At 37.3% G+C, this 27,735-nt stretch overlaps 1 protein-coding gene across 4 annotated transcripts in view; it reads left to right on the plus strand.

Annotated features, from left to right (window-relative positions):
* Positions 1–27,735, plus strand: part of LOC150085171 (5-taurinomethyluridine-[tRNA] synthase subunit MTO1, mitochondrial) — a 421,026-nt gene that overhangs the window by 116,361 nt on the left and 276,930 nt on the right. For all 4 annotated transcript variants that reach the window (XM_090373908.1, XM_090373907.1, XM_090373910.1 and 1 more), the window contains exons 10-12: positions 6,470–6,586; positions 9,021–9,151; positions 22,265–22,469. In XM_090373908.1, the coding sequence (XP_090230034.1) occupies positions 6,470–6,586; positions 9,021–9,151; positions 22,265–22,469 (453 nt within the window). The remainder of the gene's footprint in view (positions 1–6,469; positions 6,587–9,020; positions 9,152–22,264; positions 22,470–27,735) is intronic.

Raw genomic sequence — 27,735 nt, forward strand, 5'->3', positions numbered from 1 at the left:
TAGTAAATAAATTTGATGAATTTGAGGTATTGCTCAAAACATCAAAGGCAGATATTGTTGGGATATCAGAGACGTGGTGTCACACAGATATAAGGAATGCAGAACTGGAATTTGGGGAGTTCAATGTGTACAGAAAGGATAGACAGGATAGGAAGGGAGGAGGGGTTATGCTATTTGCTGAGAAACACATAAAATCTAAGGAAGTGAAGCCAGTCGACATCGCCGGACAGTGCAGTGTTGAGTCAGTTTGGTGTGATAAGCTTTGGGAGATCAAAATTGAGAGTAGGAGTGAGCTATAGGCCTAATGACTCTGATGAGTATAATAAGAAACTGTACAGGGAAATAGAGTGGGCCAGTAAATCAGAGTGTCTTATAATGGGAGATTTTAATTTCCCAGATATGGACTGGAATTTGTGGGTTGGTCACTCACACACTAACAAAAGGCTTTTGTGGATTCATTGGATGATTGTTTTCTACATCAGCATGTTTGGGAGGCAATTAGAGGGAGTAATACTCTTGATCTGATTATCAGTAGTGATTCTTCATGATTTTAAGAAGAATCTGCAGATAAAGGAACCACTATGTGGCAGTGATCACAGTGTGCTGAAGTAGGTTTTACTCAAAGAGGTAACTACCATCAAGGGTAAAAGGAAGGGTTTTTGCTTTCGTAAAGGCGACTGCAATGGTCTGAGACAGTATTTAAACTCTATACAGTGGGACCAACTGATGATGTTACCAACAGCAAATTCAAAATGGGAAGCATTCGAAGAACTTATCTTGGAAGCTACTAGGCTTTACATACCAACTAAGAAATATTGTTCAAGGTTTAGGCCTAAATGAATGTCATATGAACTAATGAGACTTATGGCAGAGACGAAAAATGCATGGGATACATATAAATTAACATGTGACACAGAAGCCTATGATAGATATAAGCTGATCTGTATCCAAGTCACAAAGGAGATTAGGCAGGCAAAGACAGATTATGAGAAATCCTTGGCAAAGGATGCAAGGAAAAGCAGAAAAAAGTTCTTTACCTATGTAAACTCTAGAAGGAAAGGGATGAATCAGATTGGTCCACTGGATGTTGATTGTTCAGCTGTTGATGATCCTACTCAGGTGGCTAACAAACTAAACGAGTATTTTGCATCTACATTCACACAAAAGGAGTTATTCAGGAAGAGGAATGCCAGAGGTGAAGTAAACTCTGGCAGTGAGCTAGATGATTTTGTAATAACTGAGAGGAAAGTGTAGGAGAAATTGTTGAGGATAAACATAAAAAAGGCACCCGGGGTGGATGGGATCTATCCAGTTATATTAAAGGAGGCAGCAAAGGAAGTAAGCAAACCCTTAGTCATAATTATGAGAGCTTCTTTGGACTCAGGGGAAGTACCCATGGACTGGAGATGTGCAAGTATGACCCCAATTCACAAAGGAGGATCAAAGGGCAACACAAGTAATTATAGACCTGTGAGTTTAACTTCTGTTTCAGGAAAATTAATGGAGGCACTGGTTAAAGAAGCACTGCAGGATCATGTAGACAAGACTTCAGTTATAGCTTGGAGCCTAACGAATTTGATTGGATACTATGATGCAATCACAAAAGAACTGGATGCAGGGAATAACTTTTATATTATATACAGTAAACTCCCGCTATTCGCGGTATCTGTATTCGCGGTTTCGCGTATTCGCAATTGCTGATTTAATATAAAATGAAACCTAAAAAATGTGAATTTTAAAGTGCCGTGAATATTTTCGTCCATAAAAAAACATGGGCATGGCTAAAATTATCTTTCCCTGTCAAAACAGCACTCAGTGGGTGGTGGGGGGGGGGGAGAGGTGACAAAATCGCGAGCGTGGATGTTTCTCGCTAATCCTTCTTCAGTATGCGTTATGCTTTTGTCATGGAAAGTTTCGTCGTTTGCTTTTAATTTATATGCTTATAAATTGAATAAATTTATCAATTTATAAATTGATATGCTTACAAAAGTGATAAATCTACCGTTTTGCAGTGTAAAACAGACTTTTTCGAGTGTTAACGGAAGAAAGTGACTTTACTGTGGACAAGTTCCTTTTAATCCCTACAAAAATATGGCTACGAATAACAAGGTGATGACATTAGCGAATAAAATTGAGTTATTAGATAAAATTTCTAATGGTGAAAGTGTCTCCTCAGTGGCAAAACATTATAAAATCAATGAGTCAACGGTACAATCAATCAAAAAATCGGAAGAAAAAATCCGCCGTAGGGTCCGTGAAAACGTGCTAATTGCTTCAAAAATTTTCTCTGTAACTCGTGATGTTAAATTAGAAAAAATGAAAAAGGCATTAAATCTGTGAATAGAAGACCGAACTCAAAATAATTTTGCCGTTTCACGAATGACGAGTGAAAAGGCAAAACTCCTTTATCAACATTTTAGTGAAACTGGTGATAGCACTGGCGGGATAAGTTCTTTTTGCTAGCAAAGGCACTGGTTTGAAAGATTTTTTTGAAATTTGTTATAAATATTACATTTAATATTAAATTGTTTCTTATTTTCATTTCGATGCCATATGCTTGCATTTCACTATGTACTGTCTATGTACATAGTCATATTATTAAGGTACATATAATACATACATAGACAAAATTTCAGACTAGTTTTTCTTATATATTTCATACTTTGGAATGGAACCCCTGTATTTCTATGGGAGCCATAACTCAGTATTCGCGTTTTCGGTATTTGCGACATTTCTCAGGAATGTAACCCCCGCGAATAGTGGGGGTTTACTGTATTTGGATCTTAGACGATACAAAACAGACGATACAGACGATACAAAGGTTGGAAGGTTGTTAAGGACACTGCTGACAGTATGCTGCTGGAACAGGATCTGGAAAGGTTGAGGAGATGGGCTGAGAGGTGGCAAATGAAGTTTAACATTGACAAATGTAAAGTGCTACATATGGGAAACAGTTACCCTGTGGTACTACACTGATAGTGGTAGAGAATGAAAAGGACCTGAGGGTAATTGTGCAGGCAGATATGAAGTTTTCTGAACAGTGCAGACGGGCTGCAAGAGTAGCTCATGATGTCTTGTCAATGATATACAGGAATTTTTCTAGCAGGGATAAGGAGGTGATTATTCCCTTGTATAAGGCAATGGTCAGGCCACAACTTGAGTACTGTATACAGGTCTGGAGGATGTAGAGCTGCTGGAACGAGTACTGAGAAAAACATCATGATTAGTGAATGGAACAAAGGGTTGCTCTTATGAAGAAAGGCTTCAGTTTTGTGAATTACAGTGTCTGGAGACTAGGCTCCAGCGAGGTGATCTGATAGAGGTGTATAAAGCCTTGAATGGTTTAAGCATGCTCAATGCCAATGGGATTCTTCCTCTTGCTCAGAATAATCACCTGAGAAGGCATAAATTCAATTTGAGGAAAGACAGATATAGGATAGATGTGCGGAAATTTGCCTTTAGCCAGCGGGTAGTTGTTTGGCAGAACAGACTTCCATCCCTTGTTGTGGAAGTTGATAGCCTAAATAAATTTAAGGCTCAGCTGGACAGGTATTTCGAACGAATGGAGGGGTGTTATGGGAGTGGATTTTTTTTTTTTTTTTGGCTGATGCTGCCTAAGTTGCTTTCTTGCATCATATGCCTCTGCTAATGCTAATGGATGCACTTCCTTAGATTTTATGTGTTTCTTAACAAACAGCATAACCCCTCCTCCCTTTCTATTCTGTCTATTCTTTCTGTACATATTGTACTCTGCAAATTCCAATTCTGTCCTGTTTATGTCTGTGTGACACCATGTCTCTGATATCCCAACAATATCTGCCTTTGATGTCTTGACTAGCACTTCAAGCTCATCAGATTTATTAACTACACTCTTAGCATTGGTGTACACCCAAGTATACATACACCTGTTTCTCCTTTTAGTTACCCTAAATTGTCAATGTTAAACTTCAGTTGTCCCCTGTCAGCCCATATGCTCAACTTTTTTGGATCTTGTTGCAGTAGTATACTATCATTACTGTCATTAACAACCCTGTCAACCTTCATATCGTGTTCAAACTTACACATCAACCCTGATATACCTTCATCAGTATTAATCATTGATAAATACAGAAAACAACACTGGGCCAACACCAAACCCTGGAGGATTCTGCTAATAACATTAGTCCACGAAGAGCAGTGTCTATTGATTAGCACTCTGTCTTCTCCCACTCAACTATCCTTTTATCCATTGTAGCAACTTGCCCTTAATGACATACTGCTCCAGTTTTTATAATAGCCTTCCATGTGCAACAGTATCAAAAGCTTTCCTAAAATCCAAATACAGTAAACCCCCGCTATTCGCGGGGGTTACGTTCCTGAGAAATTCGCGAATACCGAAAACGCGAATACTGAGTTATGGCTCCCATAGTAATAAAGGGGTTCCGTTCCAAAGTATGAAATATATAAGAAAAACTAGTCTAAAATTTTGTCTATGTATGTATTATATGTACCTTCATAATATGACATGTACATAGACAGTACATAGTGAAATGCAAGCATATGGCATCGAAATGAAAATAAGAAACAATTTAATATTAAATGTAATATTTATTAGAAATTTCAAACCAGCGCCTTTGCTAGCAAAAAAAAAAAACATCCCGCCAGTGCTATCACCAGTTTCGCTAAAGTGTTGATAGAGGAGTTTTGCCTTTTCGCGAATGATGAGTGAACTTAACGGAATTTTATTTCGAGTTCGGTCTTCTATCCACAGATTTAAAGCCTTTTCCATATTTCCTAATTTAACATCACGAGTTACAGAGCAAATTTTTGAAGCAATTAGCGCGTTTTCACGGACACTACGGCGGATTTTTTCTTCCGATTTCTTGATTGATCGTACCGTTGACTCATTGATTTTATAATGTTTTGCCACTGAAGAGAGACACTTTCACCATTAGAAATTTTATCTAATAACTCAATTTTATTCGCTAATGTCATCACCTTCTTTGCTATTTTCACATTTCTCTTGTTATTCGTAGCCATATTTTTGTAGGGGTTAGAAAGAACTTGTCCACAATAAAGTCACTTTCTTCCGTTAACACACTCGAAAAAGTCTGTTTTACACTGCAAAACGGTAGATTTATCATTTTTGTAAGCATATCAATTTATAAATTGATAAATTTATTCAGTTTATAAGCATATAAATTAAAAAACGACGAAACCTTCCATGACTAACACATACTGAACAAAGATTAGCGAGAAACATCCACGCTCGCGATTTTTTTCACCCCTCTCCCCCCACCCACTGAGCGCTGTTTTGACCGGGAAAGATAATTTTAGCCACGCCCATGTTTTTTATGGCGGAAAATATTCACGGCGCTTTAAAATTCACATTTTTTCAGGTTTCATTTTATATTAAATCGGCTATCGCAAATACGCGAAACCGCGAATACAGATACCGCGAATAGCGGGGGTTTGCTGTATATGATATCAGAATTATATTTTGCATCCAGTTCCTTTGTGACCAGACCATAGTATCCAATCAAATTTGTCAGACAAGACTTTCCCTTAACAAATCCATGATGTGTCTCAACTATAACTGCAGTCTTGTGTATTTGATCCTGCAGTGCTTCTTTAACCAGTGACTCCATAAGTTTCCCTGGAACAAAAGTTAAACTAACAGGTTTGTAATTTGATCTCCCTTTGTGAATTGGGGACACATTTGCACCTCTTCAGTCCATAGGGGGACATCCCCTGAGTCCAAGGAAGCTTTCATAATTATGGTTAAGAATTTGCTTGCTTCCTTTGCTGCTTCCTTTAATATAACTGGATAGATCCTGTCCACCCCAGATGCCTTTTTTATGTTTAATTTCAACAATTTAACTCGACTTCCTGTTTTCTATTGATAGCTAGGCCCCAAACATTTTTATGAGAAAGACATCTTTGAATTTCCTTCTGTTGTATTGCCTATCTGTAGAAAGGATTCTCATGTTTTTAAAATCCAAGTGTCACCATATTGGTGACACTTGGGATTTTTCCAGCAGGGACAAAATTCCAGTGTATAATTGGAGATGATTTTCCCATTGTGCAGTGGTTAGGCCACATGCCAAAATAACATAGCTTGAATTGACATCTCACTCCTGTTAGTTTTATGTATTACCTACCAGTGAAACACTTATAGTTTTAGTCCAGGGAAGTAGGGAGTCCATGATGTTGGTTCTCCATGACCATGCTACTTCAGGATTATTCAATTTAGTCAAGCCCTTCTCTAGCTTCATGCACCAGAAACGTTTATAATTGATGTACAAGTGGTGCAGAGCATAGTTGGTATGTAGCAATAAAGTAAGCAAACAAAGCCTGCAAAAAAGGTATCATATAGCATCTCATATTGTGAATCCCTTCACGATGTGATATGTTGTATAATGATACCTTTTTATACAAACTTTCCCCCCCCCCCCCATAACAGTTCCTTTCTTTTGTTTTTTTGTTGCAGGACTTGATACCAAAGTTATTTATCCAAATGGCATCTCTTGCACTTTACCAGAATCTCTTCAACAAAAGGTGGTAAATACTATTCCAGGTCTTCACAATGCTGTAATGCTAAGGCCAGGTATGTGTACAGATTTCTGTCCGTGAATTAAAATATGTGGTTTACAGCTTAATTTCCTGAAATACAAAAGAATTAGCTATCAACCCATGTACAGTATTGTAAGTACAGGTAACCCTTGTATACCATGGTAGTTAGATTCCTATGAAATCTTGTTAAGTGCGAAACCGTGTTTACAGAACAAAAAACCAATACAAAAAGGTGGGTTACGTTACAAAAGCTAACAAAAATACACCATTTCTTTTTTATAACTATCAAAAACTTAATTTTTATTAAAAATAGTAATAACTGAACAAATGTATTACAAACTGTGGTACGTAATGTGTCAGATAATGTACATTCATTTAATTTTTTTTCTCTTCATCGCTGCTAAGCACGAACAAGAATGTTTTCTCTGTATCAGAATATTTTCTCCTTCTTTACTTTCTTTTGCAGCATCTAGATTTGGTGGATCTTCTGCTCTCTTTAAAAAATCAGCAATCTAGATTTGCTTGCTTTTGCTTGATAGATATTTGTAAATTTCATGCAATGGAGCTAAGCATTTGAAGCTCCTTCTTGACTTTGTGCTCCTTTCAGTTGAATGATCTGCATTCAAAAAATAAGATTCTAATGCTCGGCTAAGTTTATCTTCCTGTATGCTTTTAAAATTTGGAACTTCAGAATTTTCAGTCTGCACTATCATCCTTTGAATTGATTTGGTTTACCTGCAATGCCATTTCCACCAAATCCACTTCATAATATGATACCTTCCCCCCCCCCTTTTAAGACAATTCAAAATTTGTATATTTGATTCTAGAAATATAAAGTTTGTTTTGAGCGGTGCTTGTTTACTTTTCTTAGGCATAATTTAGGGCTGGAATTTAATTCACAACAAAGAAATTATTCCAATATGGTTCTTCAGAACAAAGTTTAGTAATACATACCCGGAAAAATTCATAAACGATCAAATAAAAACTAAAGTAACCTTACAAAAACCTTAAAAGTCGCGAACTGCATGCTTTGAAGTAACAATTTTTGTATGGTCTCAAACAAGCACAAGTTCAATAGCACAGAACCTAAAATGGCAATTTTCCAATAATTTTTTTTTTGCATAATGACTAGTGAGTCAACAGTCGGAATTCACAAAAAAAAAGAATGGATATGTTGAAAAATTACATCCAACATAATATCAGGGTTCCCCTGCACAAAAGCTCAAAAATACCACGTTATGCAGTTCTCTAACCATGTTGTGCGAGGATTGCCGCAATTTATCAATCGTGTTAAAGAAGTTGTTGTAGAAATACCATGTTATGTGGGGGTTGCCTGTACTATAGATTCTAATACCTTTCATGTTTGGTGCTTATGTAAGAAAAATGTAAGGCTTATGTTAAAAAAAAAAAAAAAAACAGTTATACTGTAAGGAACCATGCCATAAATTTTTTTTATTTTTTTTTGTTATAACTTATTCTTGTTCTTTATTTCTCTTAAAGTGAAATATGTATTTTTTAATTCCTTGTTAGAATTAGTATATTTAATAAGAGTATCAAGGCAACTTCTGCCTTTATGTAATTTAAGCCTTTCTTCACTTTTCCCCCACTAATTTCTCCCACGAAGTGCTGTTGCTATTTCATCTTCTTCTAGCCATGCTCTTGCATTATATACTCAAATTAATATTCTTTTTTGCCACCGTTGTGCAGTGCAGTGCAGTGTGACACTTCTTCCATTTTGTCTAAATAAATAAGAACATCATTTAATGCACCTACTATTTTCCTTCTTACTTCATTGCAACTTGCACTCTTATTGTAAATAGTACGTTTTTATGTTATTTAAATTTTTTTATTATTTTTTTAAATATCCACTGTCTTTTCTCCTCTTTTGTGAAAAAAAAAAAAAACCCAGACACTCTTCAGTTCCTTACTTTGATATAAATGTTTACATCTGAGTATGCCATAGGTTTTATGAGGGCTGTGATACTTGGAAGTAAGAAAAGGATATTGCTATCATCACTTTATAAAATTTCATCTGAAGGATGTGCAGGGGCATTATCTAACATAAAAAATGTAATGCTTAATGTTTTCATTTGTCTTTGATTTTTTTTTTTTTTTTTTTGAATGATTTTAGTCTTTTACAGAGTCATTGTGAGAACATTTTGACAGAAGTTTGGAATTGTGTCATTAAATTCTTGTTTAGGAAAATAACAACAACCCCCCATAAAAAAAACACATACATAGAAAAGAAAGCAGACCAAATTATAGATGGTCTGAAAATTATTGAAGTTTTTACTGTACTTGTGGGTGTACCCTGCTCACTTGCTTAAACTTTCATTTGAGTAATAAAAAGAAAATTTAACTACACTTCTGTATTATGATTGAGTCCTGATTATAGATTATTAAGTAAAGACAGTCTCTATAAATGAATAGATCAAAACAGATATATTTTATTTATTTGTGAACTTCAGGCTATGGAGTGGAATATGATTATATTGATCCTCGTCAGTTGATGCCTTCATTGGAAACATTCAAAGTTAGTAACCTCTTTTTAGCTGGTCAGATCAATGGAACTACAGGTTATGAAGAAGCTGCTGCTCAGGCAAGCATACCATGATATTTGCTGATTCTTGATCCTGCTTTCTTATTTTTTGTTTTTTTTTTTTTTTTTTTTTAATTTAAATATGTTTTCTTTTAAAGCATGTCTTTTAAACAGAAGTACTAAGTAACTTGTAATATGCCTAATTATAGATATTTAGAAGGGAACACATTACAAACTTCCCCCTCCCCTTTTTGGGTCAGTGGAATGAGGGAATATCAGTTTGAGTTAAGAAGTGAAAATGAATTACACTAGAATAAAAATATATATGCAGCGAACTGGTTAGTTATAGACGTAAGTGGAACATAATTTAAGTAAGATCTCTATGTTTACTTTAACAGATTAACTTTCATATCAGTGCACAGAAGAAGACACAGAAAGAGGACTCATAACATGCATTCTTCCTTAGATATCTGTAATTATTCATTATTCATGTATATTTCACTGTAACAAAGTGTTCAGTTATAATAAGTAATATATATTGTGAATAAAATCTCAAGATGTAATATTTAGTGAATTAGTTCATAATGTCCATTGTCATTGTTATTAAGAGGATACTTGAATTTTTATTTATTAGTTTCCTATAACCTCTTTTTTCCAATCAGTGAATAACAATTCAGGAAATAGCTTTTCTCTATAAATTGTCATTCTCAAGGTGGGCAATTAGTTTGAAGCAATTAAAATGTACATTTGAAGTTAGGTACATATTCTCTGATAACTTTCAATAAGGACTAATGATAAAACTTGTTACCTAAAGTATTCAAAAATATGATGAATCAATTAAACAGATAATAAGGAATGAATTGCAGTAACTTAGGAATTGTAAAGATTTTTTTTTTTCTTTTTGGTGAGTTTAATGTCAAGGTCAGATTGATAAGAATTGCTGTAATTTGGAATTCCTTTTAAATAGTTTTTGTACAGTGAACATTCATATTATTGTGCCTCTAGCAACGTTAAAAATTTTTTTATGTTCTGTTAATGGATGTACAGAAATATAAATGATATATATTCAGCAAATTATTGCATCTTTTATAAAGCAGGGTATATGAAATGACTATAAAGTACAACTTCAAGTGGAAAAACCCTTTATAAAGTTCCTCCAGTCTATAACAGGAATTGAACACAAATTTTTTCAAATAGCTAATGAGTGGCAAAACTACCATCTTATGAGTGTCACTCGAGGTGGTTTTAATGCTTAAATATTTTGTTTCAGAATTACAGTAATTGTTAGTTTGATACAGTATTTCTTATAAAAAAAAGTGTTTATTTACTATTGATTTAAAGTCGATATTTAAATAAAAGAAAGTAGAAATTACCACATATATTTGAATAATAACATAGTTAGAAAAATTATGAAAATAAAGAAAATAAAATTAAATAAATAAGAAAATAAATATAAAGCTATCATTAGAGGAAGCAAATTACACAATGCTCCACATGATGCCTAATGCATAACCGATATTAAGTTTAAAATTAAAATCAAAACATATGCCAGTAGTATGGCAAAACTGTTGAGCGAAAATTTAAACATAATAGTTAAATTAACATAAAGGTTAAATCAATGGGGGGGCACCTCTGTAGCCAGGTGGGCAGGAGCAGCAGTGCGTAGCACACGCATCTTGATTAGACCGGGGTTCAAGCCTGTGACCACCAAATAAGGAGGATGCAGAAAGGTCAGGGAATGACCACCGCATATCTCCGGAGCAATATGGCCTTATTTGCTAATGCTCCTAAAAACCAAATAACAACAACAACAAATCAATGGGGAGGGGAAAGTAAAGGTAACGACTAAAATTGTAGCCGAAAGTCTTCGAATAATTTAGAAATTAAAAATAAATTCCATTTAAAATTTAAAATTAAAGTTTATTATATAGAATTTAGTGGCACCCCCAGTAAGGTGCCAGTTCCAAGATACGTGAAATATCACCAATAGAGACTAAACAAACCATGAAAATAAAACAAAGTAACAAAAATAATACTGACCATTATGCCCTATATTGACAGAGGACCACGAGGCCAATAATGGTCATGGAATCGCTGCATTTCAATCACTAGACAAATCGTCGCAAAGGCGAACCAGCCAAAGGACCAAACCACCCCCTCCATCCTCTGATCGATACACCGGTGCAGAGGATTTGAATAGCAGTGGTCCTTAGGCAGCAAAAAATAAACTATAGAACAGACTAGCACTCCAGAGCAGAGCTGCACCACTGACACAATGTAAGCTTAACCAGCTTATATAGGCAAAAAGTAAAAAGATATAGATGGCAGTATTATTATTTTTGTTACTTTGTTTTATTTTCGTAGTTTGTTTAGTCTCTATTGGTGATATTTCACATATCTTGGAACTGGCACCTTACTGGGGTTGCCGATAAATTCTATATAATTGGCTTTAATTTTAAATTTTAAATGGAATTATTTTTAATTATTTTTTTAATTGAATTTCTAAATTATTCTGAGACTTTCGGCTACAATTTTAGTCTTGTTACCTTTACTTTCCCCTCCCTGTTGATTTAACCTTTATGTTAATTTAACAATTATGTTTAAATTTTTGCTCAACAGTTTTGCCATACTCTTGGCATATGTTTTGATTTTAATTTTAAACTTAATATCGGTTATATATATGTATTAGCATTAGCATTAGTAGAGGCATTTGATGCAAGAAAGCAAGCTTATGCAGCATCAGCCAAAAAAAAAACACTTCCACTTCACCCCTCTGTTCATTCAAAATACCTGTCCAGCTGAGCCTTAAACTTATTTAGGCTATCAACTTCCACGACAAGGGATGGAAGTCTGTTCCATCAACCAACCACTTGCTGGCTAAAGGCAAATTACCGCACGTCTATCCTACATCTGTCTTTCCTCAATTTGAATTTATGCCCTCTCAGGTGATTATTCTGAGCGAGAGGAAGAATCCCATCAGCATTGAGCATGCTCAAACCATTCAATGCTTTATACACCTCTATCAGATCACCTCACTGGTGCCTAGTCTCCAGACACTGTAATTTGCAAAACTTAAGCCTTTCTTCGTAAGAGCACCCCTTTGTTCCATTCACTAATCTTGTTGCCCTTCTCTGTACTCGTTCCAGCAGCTCTACATCCTTCTTGAAATGAGGCCTCCAGACCTGTATACAGTACTCTAGGTGTGGCCTGACCATTGCCTTATACAAGGGAATAATCACCTCCTTATCCCTGCTAGAAAAATTCCTATATATCATTGACAATACACCATGAGCTACTCTTGCAGCCCGTCTGCACTGCTCAGAGAACTTCATATCTGCCTGCACAACCACCCCCAGGTCCCTTTCATTCTCTACCACTGTCAGTGTAGTACCACAGAGTTGATACATTGCTCTGGGGTTGCTGTTTCCCATATGTATTACTTTACATTTGTCAATGTTAAACTTCATTTGCCACCTCTCAGCCCATCTGCTCAACCTTTCCAGATCCTGTTGCAGCAGCATAGTGTCAGTAGTGTCCTTGACAACCCTGCCTACCTTTGTATCGTCTGCAAACTTCGACATTAAACTTGATATAACATCATCAATATCATTTATGAATACAGAAAACAATAATGGACCCAACACTGAGCCCTGAGGGACTCCACTAATAACATTAGTCCACGACGAGCAGTGTCCATTGATTACCACTCTCTGTCTTCTCCCCCTCAGCCACCCCTTTATCCACAGCAGCAATTTGCCTCCAATGTCACACTGCTCCAATTTGTGCAGCAGTCTTCAGTCAGATCGATAGTATCCAATCAAATTGGTCAGGCAAGACTTCCCCTTAACAAAACCATGCTGTGTCCGAGCTATAACTGAAGTCTTGTCTAATAACTGAAGCTATAACTGAAGTCTTGCCTATTGTTGCTATTAAGGTTTTAATGGTGCAATGGTTGCAGCAGCCATATTGGAGCTGTTCATAAACTGGTATAGGGGCTAATTAAAAGCAATCATACACTGGTGTAAAGTGTGTTAGTTGTCTGACGGCACCAGGGGTTCCCCCCATCTCTGTGTTGTATTCTTTGTAAGTGACACAGAACCCTGTGGAGAACAGAGATTTAAAAAGTGTTTGGGGAGTGGTTTGTTGTGTAGTGTTATGTTTTGTTGCTTCTCTGACCATTTAGCCATTGGACCCCTATTGGGACCCACTGTTGACCACACTTTGCCATGAGGAGACAGGTCAGGCATCCAGTAGATTATTTAAGTACTCTGGCAGGTCCTGCCACCTATTTTTCGAGGATTTCAGTGGCAAGTCCAAAAAAGGGGGGGAGGTGAACACTAGAAATTGGAAAGGCTGAAAGAGGTTAAAGAGAAAGCAGTTGAATTTTTTGACACTGATTAGAATTTGCCAGCAGTGTTAGGGGCATACTCAGTCGGTGGGGGGGTGGGGGGAGAGACTGGAGACCGGGAGGAGACAGGTAGAAGGATGAGGACGATAGAGTACCATCACTCAAAGAGGTCAGTGGGAATGAGCCCTACCAGGTGAAGTATGGGGGGGAGACAGATACCTGTTTCCTCCCTCCCCTGCCTGGGGATGGGGTCTTAAAGGGAAGAGTACCCAGTTCAGTTTGCCAAATGGCGTGTTGGCAGCAAAGGAGCAGTATGTCTTCATCGGTGATGATTGTTAGGTTCATGTCTTGTCGAATCCGGTAGGAAGGTCAAACTGCCCATCCCGCTCTGGCAGTGGAATATGTTAGCTGGAAGCGCGGAACCCACCAGGTGGGGGGAGAGACACACATTTACTTCATTCATAATCCGCATTCTCATTTTACTTGCATTCTATTTTTATACTTTTTTTTTTCCTGTTAGGTTATATATATATGTATTTTTTTTTTATTATTTATTTATTTTTTTTTTCAGTCACTCATTCATCTCTTTCTCACACACCAGGGGGGGGGTGCAATGGTGTGTAATGTAATTTAAATACTGATGCTTAATAATTAAGCTAAATAAGAAAGATTATAAAAGATTAAAACCAGGGTTAGTGTGAACTTAACTTTAACATTTATGGTTTGTGTTCTTTTTCTCACATACTTACACTCTCATTCATTCTTCTGGCTTTCATTTCATTTGTTCGACTCTTGCTTTCTGCACTGCACTCCCTAGGCACCTCGACTTACTATTATTCTTCAGTTGTGGTGCAGGCCAGGGGAGAATGCAGCATTAGTGTTGTTAGTAAATGTTTGTTAGTATATATAAAGTGGTGTAAGTTATTATTAACTTTGTATTCTTTCAGCCAATTACAATTGCTCTTCCACTTATTCCCATTCACCATAACACTCATTCACTCTCTTTCCTTTGTGCTGGGTCCATCTTTCATTCACCAAAACTGACATTTATTCCCATTTACCATAATTCCTAATTCACTCTTTCACTCAGTGACCAGCCTTTTCATTCTACTTGCATTCTCTTGCTACCAGCTTACTGATATTTTTCAGCTAATCTGCTTCCCTGGCTGCTCCCCACATGGTTACTTATTTGGTGGGGGACCCTAGGTTCCTACTCATGGCAGGGTAATCCTAGATGCTACCCAGGTCAATCCGGTTTTGTCATGTCAGGGCACAGAATACTGCTGTCCTGACAGTTATTAGGTCATCGTCTGGGCGTGGTGGGAGACGTGGGCAATTTTAACTATTGATTATTATTTAATTTCCAGGGGACTGAATTGCCATTCTTTGGATTGTTCGGTGCATTTCAAATTCTTTCTGTGTTAAGGTTGTAAAAGCTTTATAATTTTCCTCTTCTATAATGAATAGATGTTCTTCTTCCCTTGGAAAGGGGCCAATCTGGGGGATGTCATAAATTTATACATTCATATAGAATGTGTGCCCAGTATTCACTCTTGCCACAGGTGCAATTTGGGTCATCAGTCAGCCCTAGGGAGGTTAGTTTTGCCTTTAGGGAGCCGTGACCTGCAAATATGAATGTTGTAAAAAGTCCAGGGGCATACCACTTAGGCGGCTTTGGGCTGACCATTTCCACTCATGGTAGAAACCTTTTGGTAACTGGACCTCTGGTTTACTGATCCCATTTTGTTTGCCATAGCTCATGGAGCTTTGTGGCTATTCTTTTTATTTCAGCATTGAAGGTGCTGGTGTATCAAGGGCTATCCCCAGAAATTCTGTGGGTATGCCTTTTTAAGTCTGTAATACAAGCCTCTTTTGGCTACTTCCAGGCAAAGTGGGAGAGCTCTGGCCAGCAACTGTAGCACAGGTGTGTTCACTGTGTGACATGCTCTGGTAATGGTGAGAAGTATTGTCCTTTGTATCGATTTTAATTTATTCCTGTTTCTTACTATGGCCGGGCGGGTTTGTTGTTATTTGGTTTTTAAGAGCATTAGCAACTAAGGCCATATTGCTCTGGGAATATGCAGTGGTCATTCCCTTGACCTTTCCGCATCCTCCGTATTTGGTGGTGATGGGCTCGAATCCCGGTCTAATCAAGAAGCGTGTGCTACACACTGCTGCTCTTCCCACCTGGCTACGGAGGCAGCCGGGTGGGTGAACCCTGCACCAGCTCCATAGGTGATAACAGGTAGGAACATTGCACGGTATATGATTGCCAGGGTCTTTCTTTTGAGTCCCCAGTCTGCTCGACTGATCCTGGCAATCATACCTGCATAATTTCTCACTTTCTTCGCCAAGTAGATTAAATGGGGGTAAAAAGTTAATTTTGAATCAAAGACCACTCCAAGATATTTTAGTTCTGTTACCATTTTTATAGTGGTTGTGTTAATTTTGATTTGTGGACGTCTTCTTATGTCCAAATTGCCTTTTAGAAGTATTTGTTTGGTTTTTTCAGGCGATATTTTGAGCATGTGCATTTGTGCCCACTCCTGCAGCTGCAAGAGGACGGCATTTGATCTTTGCTGTACAACCACTTGCATGTTACCTTTTACAAGGAAAATCATGTCATCTGCAAAGGCCAGGCTTTTGCTCTGGGAATATGCAGTGGTCATTCCCTTGACCTTTCCGCATCCTCCGTATTTGGTGGTGATGGGCTCGAATCCCGGTCTAATCAAGAAGCGTGTGCTACACACTGCTGCTCTTCCCACCTGGCTACGGAGGCAGCCGGGTGGGTGAACCCTGCACCAGCTCCATAGGTGATAACAGGTAGGAACATTGCACGGTATATGATTGCCAGGGTCTTTCTTTTGAGTCCCCAGTCTGCTCGACTGATCCTGGCAATCATACCTGCATAATTTCTCACTTTCTTCGCCAAGTAGATTAAATGGGGGTAAAAAGTTAATTTTGAATCAAAGACCACTCCAAGATATTTTAGTTCTGTTACCATTTTTATAGTGGTTGTGTTAATTTTGATTTGTGGACGTCTTCTTATGTCCAAATTGCCTTTTAGAAGTATTTGTTTGGTTTTTTCAGGCGATATTTTGAGCATGTGCATTTGTGCCCACTCCTGCAGCTGCAAGAGGACGGCATTTGATCTTTGCTGTACAACCACTTGCGTGTTACCTTTTACAAGGAAAATCATGTCATCTGCAAAGGCCAGGCTTTTCACAAGGCCCAGATCCAAGGCCAAAAATTCATCCAGAACAATGTTCCAGAAGAAAGGGCCAAGGATTGAACCCTGCGGGCAGCCTTTATTCGGTCTTTTCGTTCACAATTTCTGTAACCTTGTGCGCATTGAGACACTTCTGTCTGTAAGGTTGCTGTTTATTACCTTATATAATTTTTGTGTGGCATTTGTCTGGCAGAGTCTGATAAGGACACTAGACCACCAGAGTGAGTCAAATGCCCCGGCAAAGTCAATAGTGTTTGCCAGCATATATTTCTCCTCTGAGTTTTTAACTGTTGTCAGTAGGTGGTGCGTGGCATCCTCCGTAGAGTTGCCCTGCTTAAAGCCATACTAATTGTTCTAATGTAAACCTGCTTCTATGTAGTATTGAGCTAATCTGCTATATATTAGTCTTTCATATATTTTCCCTAGTACAGGGAGTAGGGCTATTGGTCTATATGATTTGGGATCAGTAGGGGGTTTCTCAGGGTTTTTTAGAATTAATTTTAATACAGCTTTTTTTCCGTGTTTTTGGGAATATTCCTTCTGTCATACAGTTATTATATAGTGCTATTAATTTGTCTGGTGCTATTTCTACTAATTTTTTGATAATCTCAACCTCTAAGAGGTCAAAACTTGGGCATTTATTGTTTTTGGTTTTAGATAGTGTTATTTCTAAGTCTGGTATATAAACAGAGGTTCAATATTGGCATTGTCATAATGTCCAGCTGGGTGGGGGAATGATGACCAAAACTGGGGATAATAATAATACTGAATAATACTGTCTACGATGTTATTTACAAAGTCCACCCAATACAGGTTTGAGGTTCCATCTGGTTTGACAGTAGTTTCTAAGACATCTCCTCTTTGCAGTTTGTTGGTCACTATTCTGTAGACAACTCCCCAAGAGTTATTGTTTCTAGTGGTTCCCACCAAGTGCCCCCAGCATTCCTTTTCTTGTCTCTTATGAGGGCTGTATACTGATTCCTGAGAATTCTATAAAAATCTCTCAGTGCATCATTTTGTGGCCATGGTGTTCTGGCTCTTTGAAAATTTCTCCTCACCTGGTGCACCCTTCTCCTGAGTACAGTCAGTTCAGGGCACCACCAGAGGACTGCCTGCTTCCTCAGTTTTTTCCGTGGGATAGACAGGTCTGCTGTTTTTGTTAAAATGTTTGTCATAGTCAGTGCTTGCTTATCTGGGCTACAGTTACTTGATCTAGACCACTCATTTTCATGTTTTTGCAGCTGAGGCCAGGAGACTTCACAAAGGTGGACAAAGGTAATCGTGGCCAGTGACTGTGCAATGGCCACAGACAGGGGAATTATGACTGCAGTCTCTGGCAGTATGGCCATATTTATGACAGTCTAAGCACTTCTGTACAGGAAATAATTTCCTGAATTTATGGCTGGTCCAGCCACCTTAGATTCTTTGTTGGCCTTGTAGGTTTTTCCAAATTCTGGGTGACATTTCCACAATGACATCGAATTACCCATTTCTTTTGTTTTTTATCCCTCATTTTAGAAGAAATTCTTTGGCAAGCTCTTCCAGTTCCATTATATTGTTAAAGTTTTTGTTGTAGAAATCCAACATCATACATTGGTGTGCAAGACTTAAGGACCAACACTATTTCTAAAGGTTACAACCACAAAATAAAACGAAACAGCCTGTGACAATTTGCATAACTGTGGCTGTTCAGTAGAAAGCTGGTGCACATGCAAAAATTTTAATTTTGATGAGATGGCTCACATAAACAGATAAAAGCAGCAGCTCAGCATTTATGTTCAAATTACCGAGTGGTGAGCACGATTGTTACAGACTTTCGATTGGTTTCATTCAGTGCTACAGACAACGAAATGGCCAGTAGACAACATCTGGATGACTTTATCCAGGGTCGAATAATTGGGAAGCTCGAGGAAGGCCGAAGTGTGAGGAATGTGGCTGCAGAGTACAGTATCACCCATAGCATCGTCTCATGTGCATGGTTTGTCTTCAGAATGACAGATACGGCTGATCACAAAGGACCAGTGGTGGTCGTCCACAAAAAACAACCGCCCAATAATGACCGCTATATACTCCTACAGACCAAGAGGGACTGATGCTAGACAGCAGGATCCATTCCAAACCAGCTGCACAAGATGCAGGATATCGTGGTTTACTGTGGCCAGGAGACTTCACAAAGGTGGACTGTTTGCCCGACGGCCAGTATGCTGTCTCTTTAACACATGCCCATCAGAGACACGGTTTACAGTGGTGCATTGAACACAAGGACTGGACAGCAGTGCAATGCGGTAAGGTACTCTTTACTGATGAGAGTAGATTCAGTCTCAGCAGCGATTCTGGACATCAGCTAATCTGGTGAGAGGTTGGCACACAGTATCACCCCGCAAACAAACATCACTGAAAGGGATCGATATGGGTCGAGGTGTTCTCATCTGGGGAGTCATTATCTTGGATGGACATACACAAAAAGGGATACAGGAAGGCGGTACCGTAACCGATGCACTCTACTGTACTGAGGTAATCCTTCCTCATGTGCGTCTGTTCTGAGGTGTCATCATCCATAAACGTGAACTTGGGACCAATGGCACCTCGAAACAGATGCACATGAGGAAGAATTACCTCAGTACAGTAGCATGCACCGGTTACGGTACCGCCTTCCAATCTGGAGTTGTGTATGTCCATACAAGATAATGCCTCTCCGGACGAGAACCGACTGCCATATCAATCGGAAAGGGAGGACATTGTTTGTATGCATTGGCCTGTCTGTTCCTTCGATCTAAATCCTATCGAACACATATGGGATGCTCTGGGGAGATGCCTCGCGGCACGTCCACACCCACCAGAAAATGTTCACCAACTGAAGATGGCGCTGACAGAGGAATGGATGATGTTACTGCAAGGACTTATTAACAACATTGTTCTAAGTATGGTCAGGCGGTGCAAAGTCTGCATCAACATTAGGGGGTGGCCATATCTCCTACCGAGGACCACCTCTTCCCTTTCTTCCATCTTTGACAGTGATGCATCTGTATCATAAGATGCACTCATGAATTATTCATTGGATTAAATTTTTCCTGTAGTGCTTATTGAAGGTTGACATAATGCCTTGATCCGAAGGTTGGATCTTTGAGGTCATATTCTTTAGAAAATAGCTCACCTTTATTTTACCATCATGGCTTATGAGGTTTTCTGCAGGAGGGTGGGCAAGACAGTTGTCCAGCAGCAAAATGCTTTAAGTTCCATATTTTTCTTTTCTTAAATGAGCACATGCACAGGTGGCACAAAAAGTTTATAAAAAAGTTTATGAAAAATCTCTCGTGTCATTCAGGCATTCTTATTGTAGTGACATAAAAATGCTTTCTTATTGTAGTGATATAAAAATGCTTTCTTATTGTAGTGATATAAAAATGCTAATGCATGCATGTTTTTGTGGTGAAAACTCCTTGGTGCCCTCGATTTTCCTACGCACTGGGGTTTGACTTTGTGCCAGTTTTATTGACACAAAACAGTGATATCATCCTGTCCTTCATCACTTTGCCCTGTGCCTTTTGTTCATCAGATTTACAAGCTAGTGTCTTATTGGGAAGCACGGGCTAACAATATCCTGTTTCATCACAGCTGTAAATTTGTTCTGTAACAAAGCCACCTTCTTGTTTGTTATTTAGTTTTTAGGAGCATTAGCAACTAAGGGCATATTGCTCCGGGATATGCGGTGGTCATTCCCTGACCTTTCCGCATCCTCCGTATTTGATGGTGACGGGCTCGAACCCCGGTCTAATCAAGAACCGTGTGCTATGCACTGCTGCTCCTTCCCACCTGGCTACGGAGGCGCCTCTGCCCACCTTCTTGTATGATAACTTTTAATTGTGATGGATAGTCATCAGCAGTCTTGGTCTCTGCAGATTGAGTTTTACCTGAAATTGCAACCTAGCAAATTCCATGCTTCTTTTTCGAATGGCTGAGCCAGCCCTTGCTCACTTTGAATTCTTTCTTGGTACTCTGTGCTGGTTGTCTAAGTCTTTCTTCAGTTTTTCAGCTTGACTCAGGTGCATTTTGATAATTTCACCAGATATAGGGGTTCCTTCTGCATGTTCTTGCATGAACCATTTGAACACTGCCTTATTCAGGGGGCTATCACTTGCTGTCTTAAGCTGCTCTTGCTGAAAATCTTCATTAGCATCAAAGTCACTTGTTGCTTGCCTTAGTTAGTTAGCTTTATCTTTTATCTATCCCCGAGAGTGGATTCCCACACTCTTTTGTCAAGATGCCACTTGCATCTTTCCACATTTTAGTAAGTCCAGTGCAGCTAGCTTTTCTTGAACCGACCATGCTTTTCTGTTTTTTTTTCTTTTAAGAACTTTCCATGGACATTCTTATTTTTTTTTTTTATTAAAAATGAATGAAAAGAAAAAAATTTTAAAACGCACACTAATGATATGTAGAGTAAGCTTACATCCAATTTCCAAACAGCACATGTAAACTTTACCATTCTTTCTTCTTTCCAGACTATTTTGAGTTTATTCACATTACTGAATTTACCTTCTAAAGCCACAGTTCAGTCACTAAAATAAAAACAAAAATAAAGTTAAATAAAATAAAGAGAATTATTATTTGACTGTCTCTGTAAATTAGTCACAGGTGCCTCCAACTTGAGTTGTTTTTGCCTAATACAAAGGCAAATGAGGCATTAAAACAACTGAAACAACAAAAGAAATTAAAAGTGGTATAAAATTTATCTGCAGGATATCATGTTTACAGATATAACAATTTTGTAAACAATTGTGCTAATTACTCTATGAGGCTTGTAAAAAATCAGCAACTCTGAATGTTCACTACTAGTAAATGCTCTGGAACAAATCGCAAATCAATCAAATTTGAAGCATGTGAAAAAAAAAGGGGGGGGGGGGCGGTTGTGGTCCAGCCTTTGACCACTTTATAAGCACTTCTGCATTATATTCAGCTGCTTTATATTGGGTCTACAGTGTATTTACAAAATTGTTAACATTAAATTTCCAGAACCTCAGCACATTTAACTTATATGGTTTCTTATTTTAAAGTTATTCACTCAGAAATTAGCATTAGCATTAGTAGAGGCATATGATGCAAGAAAGCAAGCTTATGTAGCATCGGCCAAAAAAATAAAAAAATTTTTAAAAAAACCGCTCTAATTTCACTCCTCCGTTCGTTCCAATTACCTGTCCAGCCCAGCCTTAAATTTATTTAGGCTATCAACTTCCACAACAAAGGATGGAAGTCTGTTCCACCAACCAACTACCCGCTGGCTAAAGGCAAACTTCCGCACACCTATCCTACCTCTGTCTTTCCTCAATTTGAATTTATGCCCTCTCATGTGATTATTGCCTTCCTCTTGCCTCTCAGGCAAGAAGAAGAATCCCATCAGCATTGAGCATGCTCAAACCATTCAAGGCTTTATACACCTCAATCAGATCACCTCGCAGGTGCCTAGTCTCCAGACACTTTAATTTGCAAAATTTAAGCCTTTCTTCGTAAGATCAATCCTTGAATTTCATTAAGATACCAGAAAGTTAAGAGTTCATAAAATGTATGATTTTATATTTTGCAATTTTTTCTTCCTTAGGGTATTATTGCTGGTATAAATGCAGCTTGTAAAGTAAGGGCACAGCAACCATTCACCATTACTCGCACAGAGGGTTACATTGGAGTGTTAATTGATGAACTTACTACCCTTGGGACAAATGAACCATACCGCATGTTCACCAGTAGATCAGAGTTTAGGGCTTATTTACGGCCTGATAATGCAGATCTCCGCCTGACTCAGAAAGGTTATTTGTTTTTATAATTTTGTTCTAAAAAGTAAATGACAGCATAATTTTTTCCGAGCTGATAAAAATTAGTTGTGTATGTATATTTAATATTTATGTCATAGAAAGATTTGTATTAAGATGCAAAAATTTTTATATAAAGTGGCCTCGAGTTTGGCACAAGTAGATGCAGTTGTCTCAGTATAAAGTTTTGTATATAAAATAAAAATTTTAATTCCCATATCTGTTCTGACCTCAACATACATTATCTTCCCATATATGTTTTCAACTCAACATACATTATCTTCCCATTAGATAGTATGAATCAGAGCTGTAATACTCAATATGTTCTACGTTGATAATAATATTAGTAAATTAATAAGAGGAGTTTACCTCAATATAGTACGTGGAACACTTCCGTATGATACCCTCCAGAAATTAAAACGGAAAAAACGAAAAAATCGACAACTTACCGGTACATTAAAGTAAAATATAAATAATTAAAGTAAAATATAAATAATTAAATAATCAATTTAACACAATTCAAAATCAATTCAAAACAATTAAAATTCAAATTAACGCAATTAAAACAATCTAACGAAAATATTCAAAACGATTTCCCTTCCTATTGTTGATTGGTGTAGTATTTTTTATCCTATCCTTAGCTTGTACCCTAATTCGATTTATTGTGTTAATGGGATAACCCCTGTTCAAGAATCTGCTAGTTAATATTTGTATTTCTGAGTCCAAAGCAGAATCCGTCGTTGAATATTTATAGGCATTTAGAAATTGATTAAAGATAATCGACCTTTTGTAGGTGAACGGGTGGTAGCTATTATAATGAAGAAGCATACCGGTGTTTGTGGGTTTTCGATAGATGCTAAATTGTATTTTGTTCGAGTCACGGGTAAGCGTGAAATTTAGAAAGTTTAATGACTTAGTATCCGTATCTTCCCTTTCCAATGTAAATTTGAGTCTAGAATGAATATTATTAAACGAATGTAAAATGTCTTGGATAGTACTACTATCAGTAATAACTAGAACATCGTCTAAATACCTCCCATAGTATGTGATACGGGGACGAAAAGGTGTCAAATGTATCTGCTCAATCGTTGAGAGATAGATCTCTGACATTAAGCCACTCAGGCTCAAACCCATTGGTAATCCAAAAATTTGTTTGTACACCTTGTCTCGAAAGGTGATGTAGTTAGCCTCAGCTAATAGTTTAATTAAGTGAAAAATTTCCTTAATGGGCAGCTTCGTATAATTAATCGGTGTCGAGTTTTTATTTAACATATCCCAAATAATATCTAACGTGTATTCAACGTTTACATTCGTATATAATGAGGTAACATCTAATGAGAATAAATTCTCATTGTCGCCGAGTCTACAGTCTTTAAGATTATTAAATAATGTATCGTAATTCTTAATCCCAAATTGTATAACCTGTCTAAAAGGTTTTATAATATTATATACATGTGTGGCTAAGGCTGAAAATTCCGAGTTCCTGTAGGAAACAATAGGTCGAATCGGAAATCCAGGCTTGTGTAATTTTACCTGACCAAAAAGTGCAGGAATATTGTATGTTCTGGACTTCAATTCCTTCAACTGAACCATAGTAATGTAGTCGTTTTTACGATATGTGGTTAACGTTTTATTGTATTGATTTACCAAATTGGTAAACAGTGCCGGGTCCACTTCACGATAAGTGGAGGTATCAGACACAACTGAATCTAACTTATTAATATAATCATGTTTATCTAGTATTACCACTGTATCTCCTTTATCTGCCCTCTGTATAATAATGTCCTTATTTTCTCGAAGTTCTCGTAAAGCTGAACTGTCATGTGTATTCAATTTAGGAAGTCGCGTTTCTTTTATGTTATTTACTACTTGGTTAACTTGTTGAATAAATACATCTTTTTGTGGAACACTACGAAGTCCAAATTCAATATCAATTACGCATTGTTTTTTTGGCAGCTTTCGAGGTGGTAAATTATAATTTAATCCTTTGGATAAGAGTGAAATCTGGTCCTGCGATAGTGTACACGAGGAAAGATTTGTAACCTGTTGATATGTTGGTTCGTTGGATACTGGGTGAGGGGGTGTTCGTGAACTAGCTGACATATTCTGTGGTAGTGCGTTATGTGTTTGTGGGGGGGATGTCGGGGAAGGAAGGGAAATCGTTTTGAATATTTTCGTTAGATTGTTTTAATTGCGTTAATTTGAATTTTAATTGTTTTGAATTGATTTTGAATTGTGTTAAATTGATTATTTAATTATTTATATTTTACTTTAATTATTTATATTTTACTTTAATGTACCGGTAAGTTGTCGATTTTTTCGTTTTTTCCGTTTTAATTTCTGGAGGGTATCATACGGAAGTGTTCCACGTACTATATTGAGGTAAACTCCTCTTATTAATTTACTAATATTATCTTCCCATGTATGTTTTCAACTTGACATACATTATCTTCCCATATATGTTTTCAACTCGACATACATTATCTTCCCATATCTACAGAGCTGTATTTACATTTCTCGGAGCCCAAGTTAGTGCTCTTCCGGGGCACCCTTTTAGGATACCAGTCCAAAAAAAAACTCAAAAAAACTTGCATATATAAATAATATCAAAAATTGTGTTACAAAAATATTATAAAAACATCCACATCTTGTTTTGTTGGCAGTAAATGATAGCAGGTGCATTATAAAACAGTAATGCAATAGTAAATTATGAGTTCATACAATTAATGTGCATAAATATTTTTTCCTTGGCTTTGCTTTGGCAAAAATATCTATTAAACCATCATAATTAATGCTGTTTACTAGTTCAGATTCAATAAATAACAATGACAAATTGCTCATTTTATCTTGAATTAAACTATTCCTCAAATAGTTTTTTACTCGTTTGAGAACAGAAAATGACCTTTCCCTGCTTGCATTTGGCACAGATATTGTGAGAAAAATGGCGCCTCCATAACCAAGTGGGCAGGAGCTGTAGTGCATAGCACACGCTTCTTGATTAGACTTGGGTTCGAGCCTGTGACCACCAAATACGGAGGATGTGGAAGGTCAGGGAATGACCACCGCATATCCTCAGCCCGAATAAAGGGTGAGGGTTGGCGTCAGGAAGGGCATCCAGCCGTAAAAATTGCATGCCAAAACAATATAAACACTGACCCCCATATAATAATGGGAAAAGGCGAGGACAAAAAAAAAAAAAAAAAATTGTGAGAAATATTTTCAGAATTGTTTCGACGTTCAGAAATGTCGATCTAAATCCATCATTAATAATATTGTACATATACTCAATATTTGAAACATTTTCTTCTTTGGCTCAGCTGCTGCGGTTATTATGATTAATGCCTTTTTTAAATATTAATATATCATTGTTTTAATTACTGCTTCATTTAATTTGTTGTTTATTGACAATTTCAGATTTTTAATTCAAATGAGATTATAGTAACAGCTTAAAAGTAATATAACTGATAACGATTCGATATAAAAAATTAACACTTGAATCGATTCATATTTTAAGAGCAAGAAAACAAAATGCTTTCAATAAAGGAAATGTATGCCACAGTCAAAATAGATAACGAAACTACATAGATTTGTTATTTAAATTCCTGTTGCGACAGAATCAAAATTTATTGAACTACAAGACTACTTTCAGAGAGGTAGATATATACCTATATTTACTTCAGTGTGTTCACGCCTACGTATCACACTTTAACTTTGCACATCAACAATTAAACTAAATGTTACAGTTTTCAGGTCACTGCTTATATAGATTCTCAAATCCATGGGTGGTCCAATTAAAATAGTTTCTGCAGAGCAAATAAAATTTCCATATAACGAATGGATTTCGAGAGAGGCTGGGTACGCATTGTTCGCACCTTGGGCCTTTAAGCAATAAAGCTGCTGCTGTAGAAAGCATGAATTAAGAGCTAAAAGAATTAACAATCTGCAATTTACTGTTAGTAATACATTTACAACCACCTCTCCCACATACTATACCCAGAAGTTACGCTTGTCATTGCTTTCTTGTGTTCATAGCCAGAGAAAAAGATTAAGGCATATTCCCGACATGGATAATATGCCATGGTCAGCCTGTGTTCTACTGTTACACCCTATTAGAGAATTAGGGGAGAGTGATTTTTCTTTATTTTGGAAATTAATCTGTTCTTTCAGATAAATCAGTCATCCACACTTTCAGTAAATTTCACCTGTCTCTGTTTACATGGTAGGCACAAGTGGGCCCTAGTTTAGATCTGAAAAAAAAAAAAAAGAAATCGCTTTAAAATTTTTCAAATACAGCAGCACCCTCTATTGTGAGGCCCAAAGCTAACACTTCGTGTGCCTATTTATAAGTGTGGCCCTGCATATTTATTTTGACATTAACATAGTATTAGCATTAGCATTAGAAGAAGAATATGATGCAAGGCAGCAAGCTTATACAGTATTGGCCAAAAAAAAGAAAACAACTTTTCCATTTCATCCGTCCATTCACTTCAAATGTTAGCATTAGCATTAGTAGAGGCATACGATGCAAGAGAGAAAGCTTATGCAGCATCAGCCAAAAAAAACCCGCTCCCATTTCACCCCTCCATTCGTTCCAAATTCTTGTCCAGCTCAGCCTTAAATTTATTTAGGCTATCAACTTCCACAACAAAGGATGGAAGTCTGTTCCACCAACCAACCACACGCTGGCTAAAGGCAAACTTCCGCACATCTATCCTACATTTGTTTTTCCTGAATTTGAATTTATGCCCTCTCAAATGATTATTCTGAGCAAGAGGAAGAATTCCTTCAGGATTAAAGGAATTACTGAGAATTAGTAATTCTCAGTAATTCTTAGTGTACACTCAAGTATACATGCACCTGTTCTTTTTCTTAGCTACCCTAACACAACCCATGTGTTTACTTGTACCGCAATAACTCCCAGCAATCTCTGAAATATCCTGCATCTTGTTTTCCAGGACTTCTCCTCATTCCAATAGAAGCAGTGCAAGAATCACTTTCACCTCTGCTGGTGGCTATTGTTAATCTATTAGTCCTTGTTTCTCCCCAAAGCTAGCAGTTTTCCGACCCACCTAACACTGCCTTGTTAGCATCAGCAAATATTCTTGCACCCTTTCTATTTAAGTGTATCCCATCCCTGTAGATGCAGTCCCTTCTGTTAACAAGTACCCACCAGGCTGAAAAAATTCTGCCCCTTGAGCCTTGCACAATCTTTCCAGGGCCGAATTGATCGACAAGGCTCTCCTCATATACTCCCTCTTATCGT

This window comes from Mastigoproctus giganteus, chromosome 5 (genome assembly GCF_048544385.1).
Source record: "Mastigoproctus giganteus isolate SK-2022 chromosome 5, ASM4854438v1, whole genome shotgun sequence".
Taxonomy (NCBI): domain Eukaryota; kingdom Metazoa; phylum Arthropoda; class Arachnida; order Uropygi; family Thelyphonidae; genus Mastigoproctus; species Mastigoproctus giganteus.